Consider the following 20,098-nt stretch of genomic DNA (forward strand, 5'->3'; position numbering starts at 1 on the left):
GCAAAAAAAAAAATGCATGCCTTAAAAACTACAACTGGAAGCAGGTCTCTAAATATCTTTACTCCTTTAGCCAGTAAACATCTTAACTGCTCACTTTCGCACATAGGGTAATCTTCTTAGGAAATCCATCTCACTGCTTACTATGTTAAAATGAGGTTAGGATTTTAGACATAAATGCAGGAAAATAAGTAGACTACAGAAAGATCCATTTTTGTGAGCAATTAACACATTGCGTGTTTCTTCTACTCCATTTGTAAGTTACGCTGTGTAGTTGGACTCTAAAAGCACTTTACTATTCTTTTTTCAAATGCAAGTCGATGAAATTTTGGCTTTTTTGTCAAGGTTTGGGCTGATTCTCCAGGGGAAAGTTGAAACAGAATCCAGAGGGGTAGAGCAAACATGCTGTGTTCCACGTGTGTTTGACTACTGTGTGTACGCTTACCTGCTTGCCAGTTACATTCGTGGTTTAGCTGTAAATAGCATTTCTTGACCTCGGCTTAAGGGAGTTTGCTGTTCTGTGCATGGAAGCCGAGATGCTGGCAGCATGGATTAGACCAGTGGGCCCTGCAGTCCAGCATCATGTTTTTGATATATGAATATCAGATTATTTCATAAGAGATGTGGAAGCAAGTTATCCTGCCAGTAGGAGAAGCTTCATCCTAACGTGTTACTTTGCAAGGCTGGGGGTTTTTTAATACTTCTTTCTGTTCTCTTTTCTGTTCAGAGGGACTAAAAAGTACTACTATGGGTTTTACAGCAATTACCTCCTAGTGTCTAAGGGGAAGAGGATGTCACTGCTTCACCATGAACTCTTACAAACAGAATGCTTTTTCACAGGTTAAGTTAGGGGTTTTCAGCCTGGCATCAATCTTGCTATGATTCAGTAGAGTTTTGCTTGCATCTCTTTGTTTGTAAAATACTTGTTTTACTGTCTTAGCTGGATAGTCATCATGATCGAGTTCATGGCTGGTGTTTGCTAAAACCTATCCTAGAATCATTTAGGTTGGAAAAGACCTTCGAGATCATCAAGTCCAACTGTAAACCTAACACTGCCAAGTCCACCACTAAACCATGTCCCTGAGCACCACATCTACACATTTTTTAAATACCTCCAGGGATGGTGACTCAGCCACTTCCCTGAGCAGCCTGTTCCAGAGCTTGACAACCATTCTGGTGAAGAGATTTTTCCTGGTACCCAATGTAAACCTCCCCTGGCACAACTTGAGGCAATTTCCTCTCATCCTATCACTTGTTACCTGGGAGAAGGGAGTGACACCCACCTCGCTACAACCTCCTTTCCAGTAGTTGTAGAGAGCAATAAGGTCTCCCCTCAGCCTCCTCTTCACCAGACTAAATAACTCCAGTTCCCTCAGCCGCTCCTCATAAGACTTGCTCTCCAGACCCTTCACCAACTTCATTGCCCTTCTCTGGACGTGCTCCAGCACCTCAATGTCCATCTTGTAGTGAGGGACAAAACTGAGCACAGTACTCAAGGTGCGGCCTCACCAGTGCCGAGTACAGGGGCACGATCACTGCCCTGCTCCTGCTGGCCACACTATTCCTGATACAAGCCAGGATGCTGTTGGTGTTCTTGGCTACCTGGGCACACTGCTGGCTCATGTTCAGCTGGCTGTCAGCCAGCACCCCCAAGTCCTCTTCCACTGGGCAGCTCTCCAGCCACTCTTCCCCAGGCCTGTAGCATTGCATGGGGCTGTTGTGACCCAAGTGCAGAACCCAACACTTGGCCTTGTTAAACCTCATACAATTGGCTTCAGCCCATCGACCCGGCCTGTCCAGGTCCCTCTGCAGAGCCTTCCTTCCCTGAAGCAGATCAACACTCCTGGCCAACTTGGTGTCTTCTGCAAACTTACTGAGGGTGCACTTGATCCCCTCGTCCAGGTCATTGATAAGGATATTAAACAGAACTGGCCCCAATACAAAGCCCTGAGGAACACCACTTGTGACCAGCTGCCAGCTGGATTTAACTCCAGTCACCACCCACGAGAACAAGAGCTAGCGATTGCGAGACTTTTCCCAGCTGCTTATAGATTATTTTGTCTGCCTCTTCATCCTGGTTGGGTGGTCTATAACAGACTCCCACCATGATATCTGCCTTGTTGGCCTTCCCCATGATTCTTACCCATAAACACACAACCCTATTGTCACCATCATTAAGCTCTAGACAGTCAAAACACTCCCTAACACACAGGGCTACCCCATCACCTCTCTCCCCTTGCCTATCCCTCCTGAAGAGTTTATAGCCATCCACTGCAGCACTCCAGTTGCGCGCGCCATCCCACCATGTGTGCTATCTAGGATGTCTATGTGTGCACACTAGGATGTCCTATCCTAGTCCTATTCTAGTGTGCTGGGGTTTTTTTTAGTCTTCTCCCACTTCATCTTACATGAAGGCTAGCATGGGATTCATTCCTAATCATTGCCCAACGTCCACGTAAGCATAGCAGCCCGTTCCATTTTTCTGCCTCCCCATGTCTTCCATCTCTGCAGCAGACCTTCCCATTGACTGTGTAAGTGTCCACATCCAGGAGAAGCTGAGCCCGATTTGGGAGTGGCTGGGAGGAGACCAGTTTGCAAAGTAGGTGTGCGCCGGAGTCCGGGCGGCAGTCAAGGGTGTGTCCATGGGAACCCAGGTTCCCATGGTCAGAAGTCCATCTGTGCAGGCCTTTTCCCAATCCTACTGGTATTGCAGGTTCTCTTTAAGAGTGGAGAAGGAACTGGCAATGCTGTATTTGCCACAGATATGGTTTCAGGACCTCTTTTATCTATTTGTTAGAGGCATTAAAGAGTCTGCTTCTTGCAGACCTACAGTCCTGTGAGCTACGACAGTCCTATATCCTCTATCCCTTTTCAGATCCTCCATAAAACATGGTGAGCAACAAATGGACCACTGTTCCTCTCTGGCCCAAGCAATTCTTCTAAATGGAAGAAACCATCCAGGCATACTCTAGGTGAACTACCACCATCACTGCAGTATGCTTACCACTCATTTCTGGCTAATATTTTAATCCTACCTAATTGGATGTACCTTTGTAATAGCAGGATGCAGAGCTTTGCTTTAGTCAGCAACTCCCCACTCTCTGTCCTGCAAGTTTTTCTAACAATGGCAACTGTAGCCCAGTGCCTGTGCATTCCTGAAGGGGACCGAGTCTCAGATGTGGGCATGGGTCTTTCCTCCAAACCACTGGGTCCTCCCTGCCCTTGAAGGCAGCATGCTTTGTGGCTATTACAGCAGTCCCCTGGAGAATGTCAGGTTGTGGTGGGCAGCACCGATAGTATATTGCCAGGTTCACAACCAGGTTACTCTCTGGCTTTGCCTTAAATTTCTTGATAAAGTAATGTCAGTTTCTGCCTTCCACCTGGAAGATTAACTATATGGAGGTCTTCCTTCTTTCTGGAGCTGAATCTGTCCTTCATTCCCTGGCAGTAGGAAGACCCTTTTTTGAAGTCTCCTGCATTGTTTGCTTTGACTGCTCGGCAATCTAACAGCCGCATATTATCTGTCAGAAAGGACTTGTGGCAGCCAAGGACGTGGAGCGAAACAGCAGCGGTGGCCCTCCCCCAGGTCACCACAGCACACTGTTGTGGTTCAGCAGCTTCAGCAGATAAGCTGTGCAATGTTTCCTTTCCAGGTATTTGCTGTGAACTTATTTGGCATTTGTGTCTTCAACAAGCACGGCATTATGCTTTACGCAGCTTTCAGCAGGGTGGTGCTGTAGTCATTTGACTCACCCTTCACCAAAATGTCACTGGGTGGTCCCTATCAGCTCTCCTGCCAAAGCACCTTCACATGGGGGCTCTCTCTCAAATGCTGGGTTTAATTAAGCCAATCTGCCTTTCTGTTCTCTTTCTCAGTCTCTTTCAGATGCTATCTTGGACTAAAAGGAGCTGAAACAGCCACAGCCGCAGCAGGTGGAGAGGTTTGGTACAAGGAAACCCTCTGACAACCCCATAGAAGCGAAACCCTTGGGTCTCGTGTCAGGGCGCATGCACACGTTTCAAAGGGCTTCACGTTTCCAAGAACATTAACTGCACGGCCTTTGAATGTGTTTCTGTATCCTTGTTTAAAAGTGCTGTACAACATCTTGTGCTTTCCATACTTTTCCTGACGGTCACTCTCTCTGAACTGAATGCAGGACGGCACATCTGCTGCAGCTGGCGGAGCACAGCAGTACCGGCAAACTCCTGTCTAACTCTTAACACCAGCAAAACATTTATGCTCACCTAGGAAATATGAATAAGCTTGCAGAATGACATCATATTGTCATAAACAGGTACCTGAAAGAGGATGACATGAATAATAATCATCGGGTTTAAGATTTTGATATATGTAAGTCTGATAATTGGTAACCTGTCAAATAGATTTTAATGTACCTGAATTACAAAGTGATGCAAAGAGAAAGGGAGAAATAAAACCCAGAATGGATAGAGACAGCAAGTGATCAGTGGCTTTTGGCTTGCTCTTTTTTTTTAAGAAAGCTCATCATAAATTTGCAGAAAACAGTCCTGTACAGCTAGTGATATTACTAGCTTGTTGGCTAATAATCTTAAGCTTGTTTGGCTAATTGTTGCTTTTCTGTACAGCTAATAATATTATGCTTGTGTGGCTGATGGTTGCTTTTCTTCTTGACTTTGTTAGTTGACTATTAGCCACATGTTTATACTTAATTCCCTTTCTTAATGCCCACAATGACAGTAAGAATTTCCATGCCTAGAATTTATCAGTAAAAAAACCCCAACTAAATATTTTTTTTTAAAGAAAAAGGAATAACGGGAGCCAGTCATATCTTTGTGCAGAATTAAATTTCAGGAACAGAATTTGTGTGTAAATTGAAGCACACTTAGCAAACACACATATCAATCTGTTTGAAAAGAATATGCAGTGGATTGCTCTGGTTTTAATACTTATGTTCTGTAGTAAAAAAAGGAGGAAAGAGGTATTTTAAAAGTCCAAATAAACTGCAGCTCTATTAATCTGTATGAAGCTAAAAATATGGATGTAGAGAAAAATAGGTAGTGAAGAGAATATTTTCTGAAGTGTTACTGATTTTATGTTTGACTCTGGCTATGCTGCTTCTCTTCTAGGATTTATATAAGGCTGCTGTAGACTTTTTTTGGCTATAGCAGAAGCCATATGGTCTGGCTACTAAAATTAGGTTCTGTTTGTCACAGCCTGCAGAGGCTCTGGCAGTCATCATGCCGGCCCTCAGGAGGAGGAAGGAAAGGGCTTTCCTTTGCATCGCTCAGTCACAGCCTACAAAACGTAGCTGCAGTTGCACACGCTGCTTGCTGCAGTTAGCTACAGTCACACCTCGCCTTGCCTGCTGCCACCCAGTAGCTGGGTGTAAATTAAAACTGCCTTGTCTACCACAGGATTTTAATATGTCCCATTGTCCAAACCGTTTCACCTCCCTCAAGTTTCTTTTTTTTTTCAGCAGGGCAAAATCATAACACGAAATGGTAACACCTTGTACACGGGTCTTTCAGGCAAGGGAGGAGCAGTGGTAGCTACACCTTCAGCATCTGATCATCTTTGCAGGCTTTAATAATGCAAGGATGGGGCCCTTCAAATCCAACCTCGCTGCAAATCCCAGCAAAATGGTTACAAAAGTGTTGCTCTAATGAATGGCTTTAAAAAAATATCACTGGGCCACTCACAGACCAGAGAAACTTCAGGGCTACGTGGGAGAGCCCTTCTGCAACCTGTGATTTCTTTCTCAGTCTGAATTTTTTAGAGGCATGGGTAGTTCAGAAACATCTAGCTGACAGGCTATAGGCTTTTTGACTCCAAATCTGTGGTTATGTACAAATTTAGCACTTCATAAAGCTGTTTAGATTATGCAATTCCAAAAAAAGAAAGAGTGTATACTCTAATGTATTACTAAGATGGGAAATTAATATAATTTTTATTGTATTTAAGATAGGTTTGTTCTGCAGCACATAATTTTCACAGGAAAATCACAACTGTCTCATCTGCAATAGGATTTTGACATCCTAAAGATGTATTTTTCCTGGGGATGTGACAATTGTTGCATTGCTCCATGATGTCGTGAAAAATTAGGCAAATTTTTGAGGTGACATACAATTCAGTTTTGTCACTTCTAACACCAGTGTCTTCTAAAATTCATGTTGCTCAGAGATGAAAGCGGACCTGTCCCAGCTGTGCTGACAGAAGCCCATGCAGAACCTGCACCTGTCCCACAAAATCACTTTTGCATATGCTGCGTTAGCTGAAAGGGAGCAAAGCTGCTGCGGTGGCACAAAGCTTTGCTGTGGAAGCCGCGACCCCTCTGGAACCGCTCGTCTTTGCCCCGTACAGCTCTGCCTGGGCGGACGGAGGGAATGATGTCTCAGCTGGGCGTAGGAGGCTCTGCGTCAAAAGGAGATGCACACTTTACACAGGGTGTAGTTAAGCTGTAAGCCTTATTGCCACAGGATTTTGTGGGTGCCAGATTTTTACATTTGTCTGAAAAGCAAAGAGATTCACATGAAAAAGAGCCACCAAAGGGAATTAAACAAAAAGATACCAGGAAATCCTTGAGCAGAGGCTCACTGGAGGCTGGGAGAGCAACGGGGGGAAGCACTGCTGTCGTGTTTACTTATTCTTACTGCTTTCTGCTGGGCATCTATTAGCCACCGTTAGCAACAACATAATGATCCTGTACTGACAGCACCCATCATGAGCTCTGGAAAGAGCTGGCTTCAGTCCTCTGCCACACATTTCTCTCTAATCTGGTTTTCCTTCCTTCAGGGGAAAACAGAAATCAGAGCATTTCCCACCCTCCCACAGGGTTGAAACCCGCTTACATTAGGCTTGGGAAGTACTCAGAAATGCATGAGGGGGTGTGTTGGTGCCCGGTGTTGCCGTGGAGCCGGGCTCTGTTGACAGACTGGGACTCGTGGTGGCCAGGGCACCATGGGCCCGCGGCGGGTGGCGGTGGCGGTGACTGTGGTGGGGCTGCTCCGGGACCCGGCTTTCCATGTGGCCAAGTGTGTAGCAGAGGTAATCCTGGGCTTCAACCCCAGAGCCGGGTTGGGAACAGCAGGGAATGGTGCAGGCTGGGAAGTAAATAAGCAGAGGTATGCCTGCATCCGGCAGCAGCTCTTATAAAATATTCCAGTTTTGGGGTTTCTGCTTTTCTTCAGCACTGCCACGTGCTGGCACAGGCACCAAGGCTTTATGGGCTCCAGGCTTGGCGCTGCTTGGGGCGGGGGGTTTCCATTGCAGCAGCCTCACATCCTTGTTCCTACCCTCCAAGAAGTTTTAAAGCTGTGCAGTGCTGTTAAGATGGCATGCACATCGCAGCTCTGCCTGACTTGCTCGGCAGTTTATGACAAGTCCCTTAACGCAGCTCTGTTGGTGCGGATGAGAAAGAAAAGGGCTGCAAACCTCACGGGGTTTCGCAGACTTCCCATGAGAAGCTCAGCCGTGCGGCGGGCGCACAGCTTGCAGCCCACTGTGGGGTGCACAAAGCTGACCTTTATGCCCTCCCTGCCCGTAAGAGTTTAGCTGCCCGGCTTGTTCCCCAGGATTATTTACAGCTGACAAAGCTCTGCCATCTATCAGCAGCCCTAAGGACAAGCCAAGCTGATAGCTGCCGGGGGTGTGTGCCTCTTGGCTTTTTTCCCTTTTTTTTTTTCCAGCCGCTGTCCCAATGATAGCTGCAGTGACTGGGAGCGCAGTAGAAAGTCACTTCTTTGCTTTATTCTTTTTAAGGCCAGCTGGGCTGGCTTTAAGCCTCAGCTTGTGGCACTTGCCTACAGCGCACATGGAGATGAGGCTAAATCCACAGTCAGGAGTGTCCCATATCTAAACAGCGATGTGCTCCTGAGGCAGCGGTACAAGCAACAGGGACTGGACTGGAAACGTTCACCTTGCAGCTTTCACTGAGCAAGTCACTTGCCCCGAGGCCCTGGGCCCAATCTCCTGGGACAGTGGAAGACTGCAAGTCCCCATGCCTGCAAAATGCATGCAAAAATGCAGTGGTGATGCTCAGAGACATCTCTGAATATCTCACTGTTTATATCCACCTCATGTGGAAGCAGGGGGGAGTACCAGTATAATTCAATAATATTTGTGAAGCAGCCCTTCATAGGAAAACAAGACACCCGCTACATCTGCAAACAGGGATTTAGAACGATTTGCATGAACTTCTCTGCAAGTTTCGGGAATTATGCCAGAAGCACGAGGGGTGCAGTGCAATAACTAGATTAGAACGTGGCTTAGGTTGTAGGTCATGAGGGAAATACAAGCTGTCATGGGATGGGGTTAGGGAGTATTAAACTGCTTGTAAGCAATTTTTTTTTCCTTACCTGGAAAATCTAGGCTCTGAAGCTGAAGTTTCCAAGCAAGTTTGCAGATCCTGTAATACAGCCTTTAGTAGAATTTGCATGGCATGAATATTTGCAGGAGAAAAAGAAGGTAATTCTCCTTTCCTCAGGTTGTTTTGGACACGAGTCCTCTTCTCGGGATGCAGCATCTCACAGCTCGGTGCCATCTGCGGATTTCAGAAGTAGGCTTTTCCACTCTGCTTTATTTAATGTCCCTAGAGACCATCAGGGCAGGATGGGGCTCTCCAGGCGCTTTTCCTGTTCAGTCTGTGCTGTCCCCAAAGTGACACCCAGGTGACTGTCGTCACGATGATATCCCGTAGCAGACCTTTAGGGCACATAACTGCATGCAACATCAGTGCACCTCACTGAAAGCTGCTGCCCAATCCCTTCCCATTGGCAGGATTTGTGGTTTGAAAAGTAGGAAAAGCATAGAAATATTACAGGCGTGGTGGCTTATTACTGACTGTTTTTTCACTAAAGGTGTAAACAATGACTGGAGGCTTTATGTTGTCCCTCTGGAATGCAGGAACTGCGAGGTGAGGTGTGGGCGTATGCCTCCTCCGTGATGTGCTTCGTTGGTGGCCAGCTGCTCGGCAACGAGAAGGAGCTGCTCAAGTGGTCTTACCGTGAGTGGGACTATCGCGACTTTAAGCCCGAGGCCCTTTACCAAGCAATTGCTGAGGATTTCTACACCAAATACCTGAAAAAACGCCAGGCAAGTAGCACTGTTTTACGAGAAGAATACGAGGTCTGTAAGGGGCTGGAGAGGTTGTCAGAGGAAAGGGCAGATTCTCCCTCCATGAGGAGGAAGGAGCGTGAGCACAGCAGTGGCAGGTTCTTGGTTTCTGCCCTGTGATGGCAGGGCCAGAGCTGGGGATGAAGAGGCCAGCGGGGAGCATCCCCTGCCGAGGATGAGGACAGCAGAGCCTCTGTGCCCCTTGGCAGCCAGGAAGGGGCAAACACTAGCCCCGATGCCCAACATATATTAACTGTTTCAGGGCTGAACAGTCCAACAAAAGCGCATTGATGACCATGCTGCAACTGTGCTGCTCCAAAATGCCAAACCACCCAGCCCTTGCGTACAGAAATCCTTGGGTACCCTTACTCTTGGCCACCAAAAACCCAAGTGCCAAACCTCTCCTTTCCCAGCCAAGACCCCCTGAAATGCCATGGTGCTGTGAGGTGCGATGTGGCCAGAGCCAACACGGTATTGAGAGCAGAGAGAAATAAAATGTCGTACTATAATGAGTAATGTAGAAGATATGGCACCAATGGCCTGCAGATTTGAGCCTGGCTGGGAAGAGCAAGAAATGACCATTTTGGTGGGGTGTCTGGTATTCCTGTGGATTCATTTATTCCTGCCTGTACTGTATGGGCTGCAACAGGCATGAAAATAAACACAGGAGGAAGAAGCAGGCCCTGCCCAGTAGTTGGCTTTAACACACTGTTAGGATTATTTCTGCCCAGAATGAAGTGAAACATCCTCTACATTTTTATTTAAACAAAAATGTAGGAATGCTGTTGCACATTGACAGACCTGCAAACATTTTCTGAGACCATTTGTGCCGGGCAGCTGGACCCCAGCCTGCGTTAGGAAGTGAATGCAGCACAGAGAGCTGGCCTTTCCCTCACGGCATTTGTTTTTCTGCTTCAAACAGCACGTGTTTGTGTACCTGGATATAGCCATTGAGGAACAGCCGATCGGGAGGCTGCTGTTTGAGGTATGTTACAGAGGAGAGAAGCAAAAGCGTGGAAGAAGTCCACCCAGCGCAGTGGTTTCACCTGCCAAAGGAGGAGGGGCAGAAATCTGGCCAGTGGGTGTCAGCCAGGAATTTCACACGTTTTCCTCTTCTTGCTTTTCCAGCTTTTTTCAGATGTGTGTCCCAGGACCTGTGAGAATTTCCGCGCCCTGTGCTCTGGAGGAGTGAAGTCTCCCTGCAATGACAGAGAGCTCACGTACAAAAACTCCCTTTTTCATCGCCTTGTGAAAAACGGGTGGATCCAAGGAGGAGGTGCGTTTCCAAGTGTCCTGAGTAAAACCAAGTTACAGCACAAGGTGCGGGGGGGATGATCTGCCTCAATAACAGTCTTCATCCATGGAGACGTAACTGAACTCTGGTACAAAGCTAATCTCTTGATATATATATAAAAACTAGAAACATTTTCTCTTTTAGCCATATCACTTTCTAAACATAGGAGAAGTTCAGATAATTTGTTCTTTTGATTATCCAAGACCTTTTCAAAAGAATTTAGGAAACTAACTGAAAACATTAAAAATCTTTTCCATGAAGTTCTTTGGTAAGTAATTAGAAAACTAATTGGAAACAAGGGGTTTCCAACATTGGGAACTGGGGTTGTTTAGTTTGGAGAAGAGGAGGCTGAGGGGAGATCTCTTCTCTCTCTACAGCTACCTGAAAGATGTTGGTTTCTTCTCCCAAGTTACTAGTGATAGGATGAGAGGAAATTGCCTCAAGCTGCATCAGGGGAGGTTTAGATTGGATATTAGGAAAAAATTCTTCACTGAAAGAGTGGTCAGGTGCTGGAACAGGCTGCCCAGAGAGGTGGTGGAGTCACCATCCCTGGAGGTGTTCAAAAAATGAGTAGACATGGCACTTTGGGACATGGTTTAGGAGGCATGGTGGTGTGGGGTTGACAGTTGGACTTGATCCTAGAGGTCTTTTCCAACCTTAATAATTCTATGATTCTATGAAAACACTAAGAATATTCACAGGAAAACATATTACTTGTTTTCTAGAGAGATTAACTTACAGAGGCATTTAGGCAAGTGTCAGAGCCCTTGCAAATGTGCTGGTGAGTTGTCTGAACACCAGTGCTATGCTTGGAGCATGGCACTGAGGAGAAAGGCACCACACAGCTTGCCTGACTGACATCCCCAGGGAAGTCAAGATGCGTTAGGAGTATCAGATGGCATTTCCTTTGTCACTCCCTTTTGGCCTATCATACGTCTTACCTACCTGTGTTTGCCTTGCTCCAAATGTGAGTGCTTGAATCCATTTCATTGAAGATACACCTCCTGCTTTTCATTAATAACTATGCAGATATCTATGTAGTCCACAAAAGCAACCTAAAATTACAAACTTGCTACTATAGAGTCCTAACCATAACTGTAGAAGACTAACCATAACCTGACTAGTATAAGACAATGTCTAAATAACGTAACAAAACCAGACTTCTTAAAAACAAAACAAAACAAAAAACAAACAAACAATTTAAAAAAATAGATGCATCAGGTTGCTTGAATGCCTTACTCATCAAAAATCTGGTTCAATAGGAATCTCTCTCGTATCAAATCTCTTTTCTTAGACAAGTTAGTGGTCTTAACTCACCACAATATCACAGCTGTATTTTCATCCTTCCATCTTCTAACCCTACTCCCTCCAACAGGCATCCTTCCCCAGGGCGGCCCTTCCTCGGCTGGCTGCTGCCACCACAGGAGCTCTCCCTGCGGAGATGCTGGACCTTCTTGGAGGGGCAACAATTAAATACGCCCTGTGAAATAGTTCTCCACAGAGAGGCTGTCTGTTGGGACAGAAGCAGAGCTCTTCCCAAAGGTCTGATAAAATTTCAGTAGTAAAACAGAAAGATGGATGCAGTTGTTCCCCCCTGCTGATGCACAATCCACACCTCTGACCTTGGCTGAGCTGCTCGCTGACAATCCCCAATAACTCCTGTGATAAAATTGGTCCCTGATGGTCACTTTTATCTACCCTGCAGACATCATAACTGGAAAGGGAGACGGAGGAGAGTCAATTTATGGTCCCACCTTTGAAGGTACGGCTCCTCAGCTATCTTACTGCGCAAATGGCAAATTTCTGCAAAAATCAAGTTGTTTGCCTGATCTTACTCACAGAATAACCTGGAAATTTCTTTTCATCCCCATAAAGCAAAAGGGTTTGCCTTGCAGTCAGAATTATTATCCGCTTGCATTAGCATGGGCAGACTGCTTTATCGAGGTCACTTTTTGATCTGCAGCCTTGGCCCACTTCTCTGATGTCCCCTGCCTGACACTCAGCTTCACCAGCCCCTTCTCCCTGCCTAAATGAAGGCTGAGGGTTACCCACTCTCCTACCTCAATCTGCAAATACTCACCTTGGGATAGGAGCTTAGGAATGTAGAAGTGGATTAGCTACAGACCTCCAGGCACCCAGTACCACTTGTTTAAATGCATTTAAAGCAATGGAAGTAAGTTGGCTTTAACTCCAGATTTCCTGACCTCAGGCAGCTTTTCAGGCTTGGGGACACCATAGGTATCACTGCCTACATGACTCTGCTGATGTAAGGGGAGTTACTTCTCAATCTCACATAAAACTGTGAAAGGCAAGAAATGACAGACACGAGCTAGGTTTAACAAAAAATGACCCCCCATACTGGTATGAAGTCATAAAATGTAAAGGAAAGAGAACATTATAACTTGCAATATTTAAGAAAAACAACCCATGTAATTGGCATAGGCATTTGGGATCTTGTTTAGATTAAATGCAACCCATAAAGACATTTTATGATGGTTAAAGCACTTTTGAAACTGATTTATGTTCCCTTACATAAAAGCTTTCCCACTGCCAACGGCATAGATGATGTGACATTGAAGCAGGCTGGGCAGCAGCCAACAGAAAGATCAGAAATGCCATGTGCAGCTGAGAATTTTCTTTCCCAAGATGCTGAAGAGCCTACTTAGGAGGAGGAGCCACTCACACCTCAAGGCCCAGGACGGACGGAGCAAAACCCAGCTGGAGGCATGTTGTTAGCCCACTCTGCCCGGCCGAGTCACAGCGCTGGCAGGCAGGAAAGCTGCTGGAACTGGAAGCCCAGCATGCAGGATTTAAGGCAGTAAATGCTACAGGCTGACTAGAGTGGGCAGGAAGGAGCAAAAGCCACTTATTTGATGCTGGAGTTGCCGAAATAACAGCAAGCCTGGACTCTCGGGACACACACATCTCAGGAAGAATATAAGCTGGTATTGGAAAAAAACTAGGACTGGCTGTTACATTGTTTGCAAGGCGGATGTCACCGAGGATTTAAACATTTGTGAATCCTCTCTTCCAGCAATGCTACCCAATAGATTTGTGCCAGTGCACACCTTGCACCCCTTGCACTTTCTGTTCAGGTAGAAATCGTCCACAGTGGAAAATGAGTTTGAGTGTGCGTAAGCACATCCACATACAGGAGAGCTACGGCACGAAGCCCCAGCCCAGCGCAGGGCATGCTGCAGGCTGCAACCTCCTCCTCCAGGCAAAGCTTGTGCTTTACTCATGCTACCCAGGAAACAAGCTGCCGTGTCACGTGAGAAGGTGACAATGTGTCAAAAATGGCTTGAGTAATTTTAAGTGGATTTAATTTGGACTATATCAACCTTGCAAGTGTTTCTGGAAGAGTTTTATCACCCATATTGCACATACTCCACGTGTTGCGTTAACACAGAGGATTGTCAATTCTTCCCCTCCTGTTTTAATTAATAGTTGCTTTTCATCCTTGAGAAAGGTGTTCCCTTGGGTATGCCTTTCCATTTTAAGGCTTAGATTGCTTTCCCAGTACTTCCCGCCAAACTATTTTATACTGAGGGCAGAGGACAAATATCTTCAATATCTGAAAATGGTGAGAGATGCCTCTGTCAGCCAGTAATGTTCTGGGAGACGCCACGCTTGGCACGCATCCGGGCACTGCAACGTCTGCTGAAATTAACGGGATCCAACTGCATTTTACTGTAACAAGCTGAAAGGACTGAGGTGACTACAGAGGATCACTCAGACTGGAGCATTGTGTCATAGGACAAAGCATCCTACTCCAAAATCAGCCTGCTGAAGTCACTTTGCAAACCACAAGGGAGCAGTCAGGGAGTGATTGTTCAGTTAAAATTTAATTACCATTTTTATGAATCAGTTTCTAAGAAAGGGCACTCAAACAGGGGAAAAAGATTAAAAAAAACAGAGAACAATAAAATCTAAACATTTCTACAGTTTTCTTCAAGCTTGCTGAGAGCTCAATGGGGCTCTTGGCTGCTCAGTGTGATCAGGTCAGAGACGGGTGATGAAGGAGGTGAGGATCAGTGTGCCCTCTGCTCCCTCTGGCTCCCCTCCATGGAGAAGAAATCAAGTCCTTGCCATCATCCCCCAAACCCAAGCATGCCTTATGTCTCTTCTTCCCCATTCATCCCTCTTGAGAGCTGTTTCTTCTCTCCCTAACTAGTCTCTTCTCAGCCAGCACAGAGGATCTTCTTCACCTCCTCACAGCTCTCACTTACTCTTGACTTGCATCTCCCATCACCTGCCTCCCCTCCTTGCCCCAGCTGCTGAATAAACCTTCTACTCTAGGAGTGCATGACCTCCTTAACTAAATATCCGCTCTCCATTTATTCAGCTCTGTCATTCTATTTGGCTAAAGAAGCCTCCCCGTGCAGGTCACTGAGCACCAGGAACAGACAGGCATCCCACCCAGTCCTGCTCTCACAGCCCTGTCTCTGCTAATGGGGCATGCTTGGAGCACCGGCTCTGCTTCTTGCCTTCTTCATCCACACAGTGGGAGTAACCCCAGGCAGTCACAGGGGATGGGTTATGATCAATGGGGCAGAGTCTGGTTGGAGGCCTGTCACTAGCGATGCTCCCCAGGGGTCTGTCCTGGGTCCAGTCCTGTTCAACATAGTCGTCAATGACCTGGGCAAAGGGACAGAGTGTAACCTCTGCAAGTTCACTGATGATACCAAACTGGGAGGAGGGGCTGACGCGCCAGAAGGCTGTGCTGCCGTCCAGCGAGACCTGGTCAGGCTGGAGAGCTGGGCCGAGGGGAAACTCATGAAATTCAACAAGAGCAAGTGCAAGGTCCTGCACCTGGGGAGGAACAACCCCAGGCACCAGTACAGGCTGGGGCTGAACTACTGGAAAGCAGCTCTGTTGAGAAGGACCTGGGAGTGCTGGGGGACAGCAAGCTGACCCTGAGCCAGCAATGTGCCCTTGTGGCCAAGAAGGCCAACGGTATCCTGGGATGCATTAAAAGGGGAGTGGCCAGCAGGTCGAGAGAGGTTATCCTCCCCCTCTACTCTGCCCTAGTGAGACCACATCTGGAGAACTGCATCCAGTTCTGGGCTCCCCAGCTCAAGAAGGACAGGGAACTGCTTGAGCAAGTCCAGCAGAGAGCTATGAAGATGATCAGGGGACTGGAGCGTCTCCCTTATGAGGAAAGGCTGAGAGACCTGGGTTTGTTCAGCCTGGAGAAGAGAAGACTGAGAGGGGATCTTATCAATACTTATAAATATCTGAAGGGTGGGTGTCAGGAGAAGGGATGTGACCGGATTCTTTTCAATGGTGCCCAACAGCAGGACAAGGGGCAATGGGCACATGTTGGAACACTGAAAGTTCCACCTGAATATGAATAAAAACATTTTTACTGTGAGGGTGCCAGATCAGTGGAACAGGCTGCCCAGAGAGGTTGTGGAGTCTCCTTCCCTGGAGACATTCAAAACCCACCAGGAAGTGGTCCTGTGCCCCCTGTTTTGTGTGTCCCTGCTCAAGCAGCGGGGTTGGATGAGATGATCTCCAGGGGTCCCTTCCAACCCCTGCCGTTCTGTGATTCTGTGATTCTGTGAATGCCACACTAAGTGCCCTGAGCTCCTCCGGCAAGAGGCATTACAGTCTGACAATGGGGAGCCAGAGGCATCGTTGCTGTGGCTGTGACATTCAGAAACACCTACAGCACTTTTTCATGAATATTTTTTGTTAGCTTCTTTACTGGCTTAAGCACTAGGCAGTAGTGGGTATCTCCTTCTAGGAAGAACATTGATTCAAACCTGGCTTTACTTGCGTGAGACTCCATGAGACCTTTGGGGGAAAAGGAGAAGGGAAAGGGAGAGCGGGGAAGAAGGAAAGGGGAGCTCGCGGGAGCTGGCCAAAGGGAGCTGTAAAGTGAATAGCAGCAAAGGGAGCAACACAACTGTGGCCTTTCACCCCTGAACTCTTTCCCTAGATGAAAGCTTCTCCATCCACCACAAGGGAAGAGGTGTCCTCGGGATGGCCAACAAAGGCCGCCACAGCAACAGCTCGCAGTTCTACATCACCTTCCAGCCAGCTCCCTACCTGGACAAAAAATACGTGGCATTTGGGTAGGTACACACAAGCCTGCCGCCACTGCAGCGTCCCAGAGGTCGCCCTGGCTCTACAGGACATTGCTGCCCGGGAGAAAGCATCCATGAAATTATGGCAGCAGCTGCAACATGGATGCCTCTTGCCAGGGGAAGGATGGATAAGTTGGATTTGACACCTATCCCTCCCTTTCTCTGCACTGCCCTGGCTTGCTCAAGCTGGAAAACCTTGTGGCAAAGCTAAGGCAGCTGCCAGGGCCTCTCCGGGACGAAGGCTACAAATCCCTGCCTGCATAGCTTGGTGTCAGCCAGAGGTGGGCCCTGAAGGACAAGGGGATGTTGAGCAAAGCCTCCAGACTCTTCTCTGCCCTCACCAGCTGAAAGAAATTATCTTAGTGGCTCCGTGCTGAGAGTTTGTTCTCAGTAGGTCAATGAATAGGGCTGGCCCTGTTAAGATTTTTAGATTTTCAGGAATGTTGCTTGTAATGAAGATCATTGCTCTGAGCAGTTTGCTTGATGTAAGAGAGCAAAATATGTATGTATTACCATAAAGAGAGAAATTCACTGTAACCACATCAAAAAGAAAGCATTTTTAAAGGAAGTGAAAAGCATAACTGTCTAACCTACAGAGAACAAACCAAAAGTGATTGCTGGCTGGATATATTTATAGCCAGCGGCATCACCTCAAGTTTCTGCCTTGCCACCGGCTCTGTGTAATCTGAAAGGAGCAGGACGCATGACTGTATAGCCAGGTGCTCTTAAATCTGAGTGGGAGTTTAATCCTGAGGGAGCAAAAAGCAGCCACAGCATATGACAAGGACAGCCGGGCACTTTACAGCCCTGTGCTGGCTCAGTCCTTCCGATGCCCCTGCTTGGGCAAGGGCTGCCTGCAATGTCCTCCCCACTTGGTACCACTGTGCTGGATGGGGTGGGGTGGAGTGGGATGGGATGAGGTATGGTATGAACCATTCTGGAGCACTCCTGTCATCTATCACCCTGCTGGCGCCTACAAGAGGCACAGCTCATGCTCCCACAGAGTGGGAGCAGGACAGGCTGAAAATCATAAAGATTGCAAAATAAGCAACTGTTTTCAGGATTCAGACTGGCACTGTGAAGGAAGGAAATAGAAGATATTTCTCAGGGAGTCAGTTCTAATACTGTCAATTCTGACAGCTTGTCTCTTGCTTTCTTTCTCCTCAAAAGTAATGGCCATTTGTAGCTGGGGTATATGGTACACGCTTATTTCTTTACATAATTGTGTTTGCGTAAAACCATAGCATTTTCACCTCTCCTAAAATGCCAACTAGAGACTATTTAATCAAGAAGTAAAGGTGTTTGCAACCCCAAAGCGAGGAACAACTTTTTAAAGAGCAGAGTGGCTGCAGCCTGTCAGTAGGAAACCCATGCCTGGGTTTGTTACAGCTCCACACAAGCCGGAGCCTGCAGAACTGGCTCCGGATGGAGACGGATCATATGTCCACTTTCTCCCTCCCATAGGCAACTGATCGAGGGCACGGACGTCCTCCAGAGACTGGAAGCTGTACCTACGTATAATGAAAGGCCTGAGATAGCCTGCAAGATTATTAACTGTGGGACCTTCGAGCCGTGATCACCAGCTGGTTTTCCTGCCTGCTGTAAGGCAGAGCACTATTTTCCACTCAGCTCTTTACAGACCTTGATGGCTTTCACTTAAGGCAAAAATAAAAGCACTTCTTGCACACATGAATGGCTTGGCAACGGTCTTTTGGCTTTACAAAATTGTTAATAAGCTGTTAAAAAGCACTTTTACAGGAGTATAGAATAAGACTTGTGAACATATCTCAGGGCTGGTCTACAGTTTATGGGAAATGGTGTTAATACAATTACACAGTGACATGCAGATATGATAAAATGCACATACGGCTAAAGCACGGTTGGACAGATGGATACAGGGACAAAGCTAACTGTTCCTGGCTAAATTCTGCCTCTACCACAACCTCCACAGCACAATTGCCCTGCCAGGTTTGCCCCATATAGCTCAGATACCAGAGGTAGTCTGCATCCTCAGATGTCTCAGGGGAAAGGAGGAAAACATATGTTTGCAGGACTGCGGCCTCTCTGAATGCCATACATTTGATTCTGCCCTCATGACTATAAACTAAAAGTAATGCCCTTGAAATCAGATGGGGCTGCATCAGGCTAAAACCAGGAAATGCTAGAGCAGGCACAAGCTCTAAGTAATTATTTTTGGCAGAAGGTCTCAAATAACAAAAATGTGGCTATTGCAACTAAAACAGTGAAAAATATTGTTTATAAAGTTACTGCAAACCAGGAAATGTTAAGGTTACGAGTGGGTACAAATATATAATACACAATGATTGCTAGTGTCAGTGATTTCTTACATGCGAGGTCTCTCTGATGTGCAGCGCAGAGTTTGGTCATGGGTGGCTTCAGCAGCGGATGGCAGGTAAGTATTAAAAGAAAAGAGGATGTGTGGAAGATCAAAATGCAACCTGGAAAGAGAGGCTATAACCAAGCGCACTGGAATTTCAAAGGAAAGAGCATTTATCGGGCTCGGATGCAGACACAAGGCTAAACCAGGGCCACGCGGACACCGTCAGCGTAGAGCTCTCGCACCTCTATTTCCAGCACTGGGAAGAGGGCTGTGCTGAGCGACCTTTGCCCCGGGGCTCACCGCGTGAGCCGCTGATTACCCACAAAAAGGTGCCAGTTGGGAAAGGCTGAGTTAGAGAAGTATTGGGAGAGACCTAATTTTGTCTGAGCTTAAAGCCACAGATTTCATGAGAAATAACATGCTGAAGTTTATTTGCTAAACGGGAATGAATTTAACAAATCAGCAAATGTTTACCTGAATGCCTGAAGAGGGCACAGACCTAGAGTGATCTCCACGTGCTCTGAGTGAGTAGAGATTGTCTTGATTTTAGCAAGGGGATTTAGGTTTTTCTTTATTTATGGTACAAAACAAAAAGATTCTTTAAGCTAAAATATCTGTGTATGTCTGTAGCTAGCTAAGGAGCATTTTAACACATTTTTTTCCTTTTATTTTCTAAAGCATTCTGCAATCTCTACAGAGACTACTATATAGGAACTAAGTCTTCTGTAGGAACATTTCAAATCAATTAAACAGCCTAGAGAATAACTATTTTCACTTCATAGTTCTGTGCCAAAGATGAAAATAGTGTTGTATTTTCTTCATAAAAAAACATATTTCCTGACAAATTACTTTTCAAAAGTAATAGAGACTATGGCTATGAATATGAATGCTTTTTCCATATCCAACAACACTATTGAACAGCATTTTAATCTTTTTCTTCTTTAGCCTTACACAGACTTTTACAGGGTAATTAACTACTCTTGGCTCTTCCTATGGTAGCTGTCAGATTTGTCTTGATACTTGTCAGCTGGACACCGTCTAAATTTTTCTCTTCATCTCCCTGCTATCATGAGGGATGTCCACCAGACTCTTCCAGATTAACTTCAGAGATCTGCCATTTTATCAGTATGGGAGAATTAATCCACCATATTTCAGTAAGCTTAAGAAAATACAGTTCTCTTGAATTCCAGTGCTGGGTTGGGATTCCTTTACCTGATCTGCCATATGGCTTTGAAACTCAGTATTGGGACAGAGGTTAGCATCTTTTATTTCTTGCAAGGATT

At 46.4% G+C, this 20,098-nt stretch overlaps 1 protein-coding gene across 1 annotated transcript; it reads left to right on the top strand.

Annotated features, from left to right (window-relative positions):
- The first annotated feature begins 6,934 nt into the window (after positions 1-6,934).
- On the top strand, positions 6,935-18,145 carry PPIL6 (peptidylprolyl isomerase like 6). Its single transcript, XM_064448560.1, has 8 exons — positions 6,935-7,021; positions 8,345-8,440; positions 8,879-9,100; positions 10,011-10,073; positions 10,217-10,385; positions 12,088-12,144; positions 16,327-16,462; positions 17,939-18,145. The coding sequence occupies exons 1-8, from the start codon at positions 6,935-6,937 to the stop codon at positions 18,048-18,050; spliced, it is 942 nt and encodes a 313-aa protein (XP_064304630.1). The 3' UTR covers positions 18,051-18,145.
- Positions 18,146-20,098: the final 1,953 nt, after the last annotated feature.

Source organism: Phalacrocorax carbo, chromosome 3 (genome assembly GCF_963921805.1).
Source record: "Phalacrocorax carbo chromosome 3, bPhaCar2.1, whole genome shotgun sequence".
In the NCBI taxonomy this organism is placed as follows: domain Eukaryota; kingdom Metazoa; phylum Chordata; class Aves; order Suliformes; family Phalacrocoracidae; genus Phalacrocorax; species Phalacrocorax carbo.

Coding starts and splice junctions, on each gene's coding strand:
- PPIL6 (XM_064448560.1), top strand. CDS start 6,935: ATGGGCCCGCGGCGGGTGGCGGTGGCGGTGACTGTGGTGGGGCTGCTC. Junction 9,101..10,010: donor TTTTACGAGAAGAATACGAG/GTCTGTAAGGGG, acceptor TGCTTCAAACAG/CACGTGTTTGTGTACCTGGA. Junction 10,386..12,087: donor TGCGTTTCCAAGTGTCCTGA/GTAAAACCAAGT, acceptor TCTACCCTGCAG/ACATCATAACTGGAAAGGGA.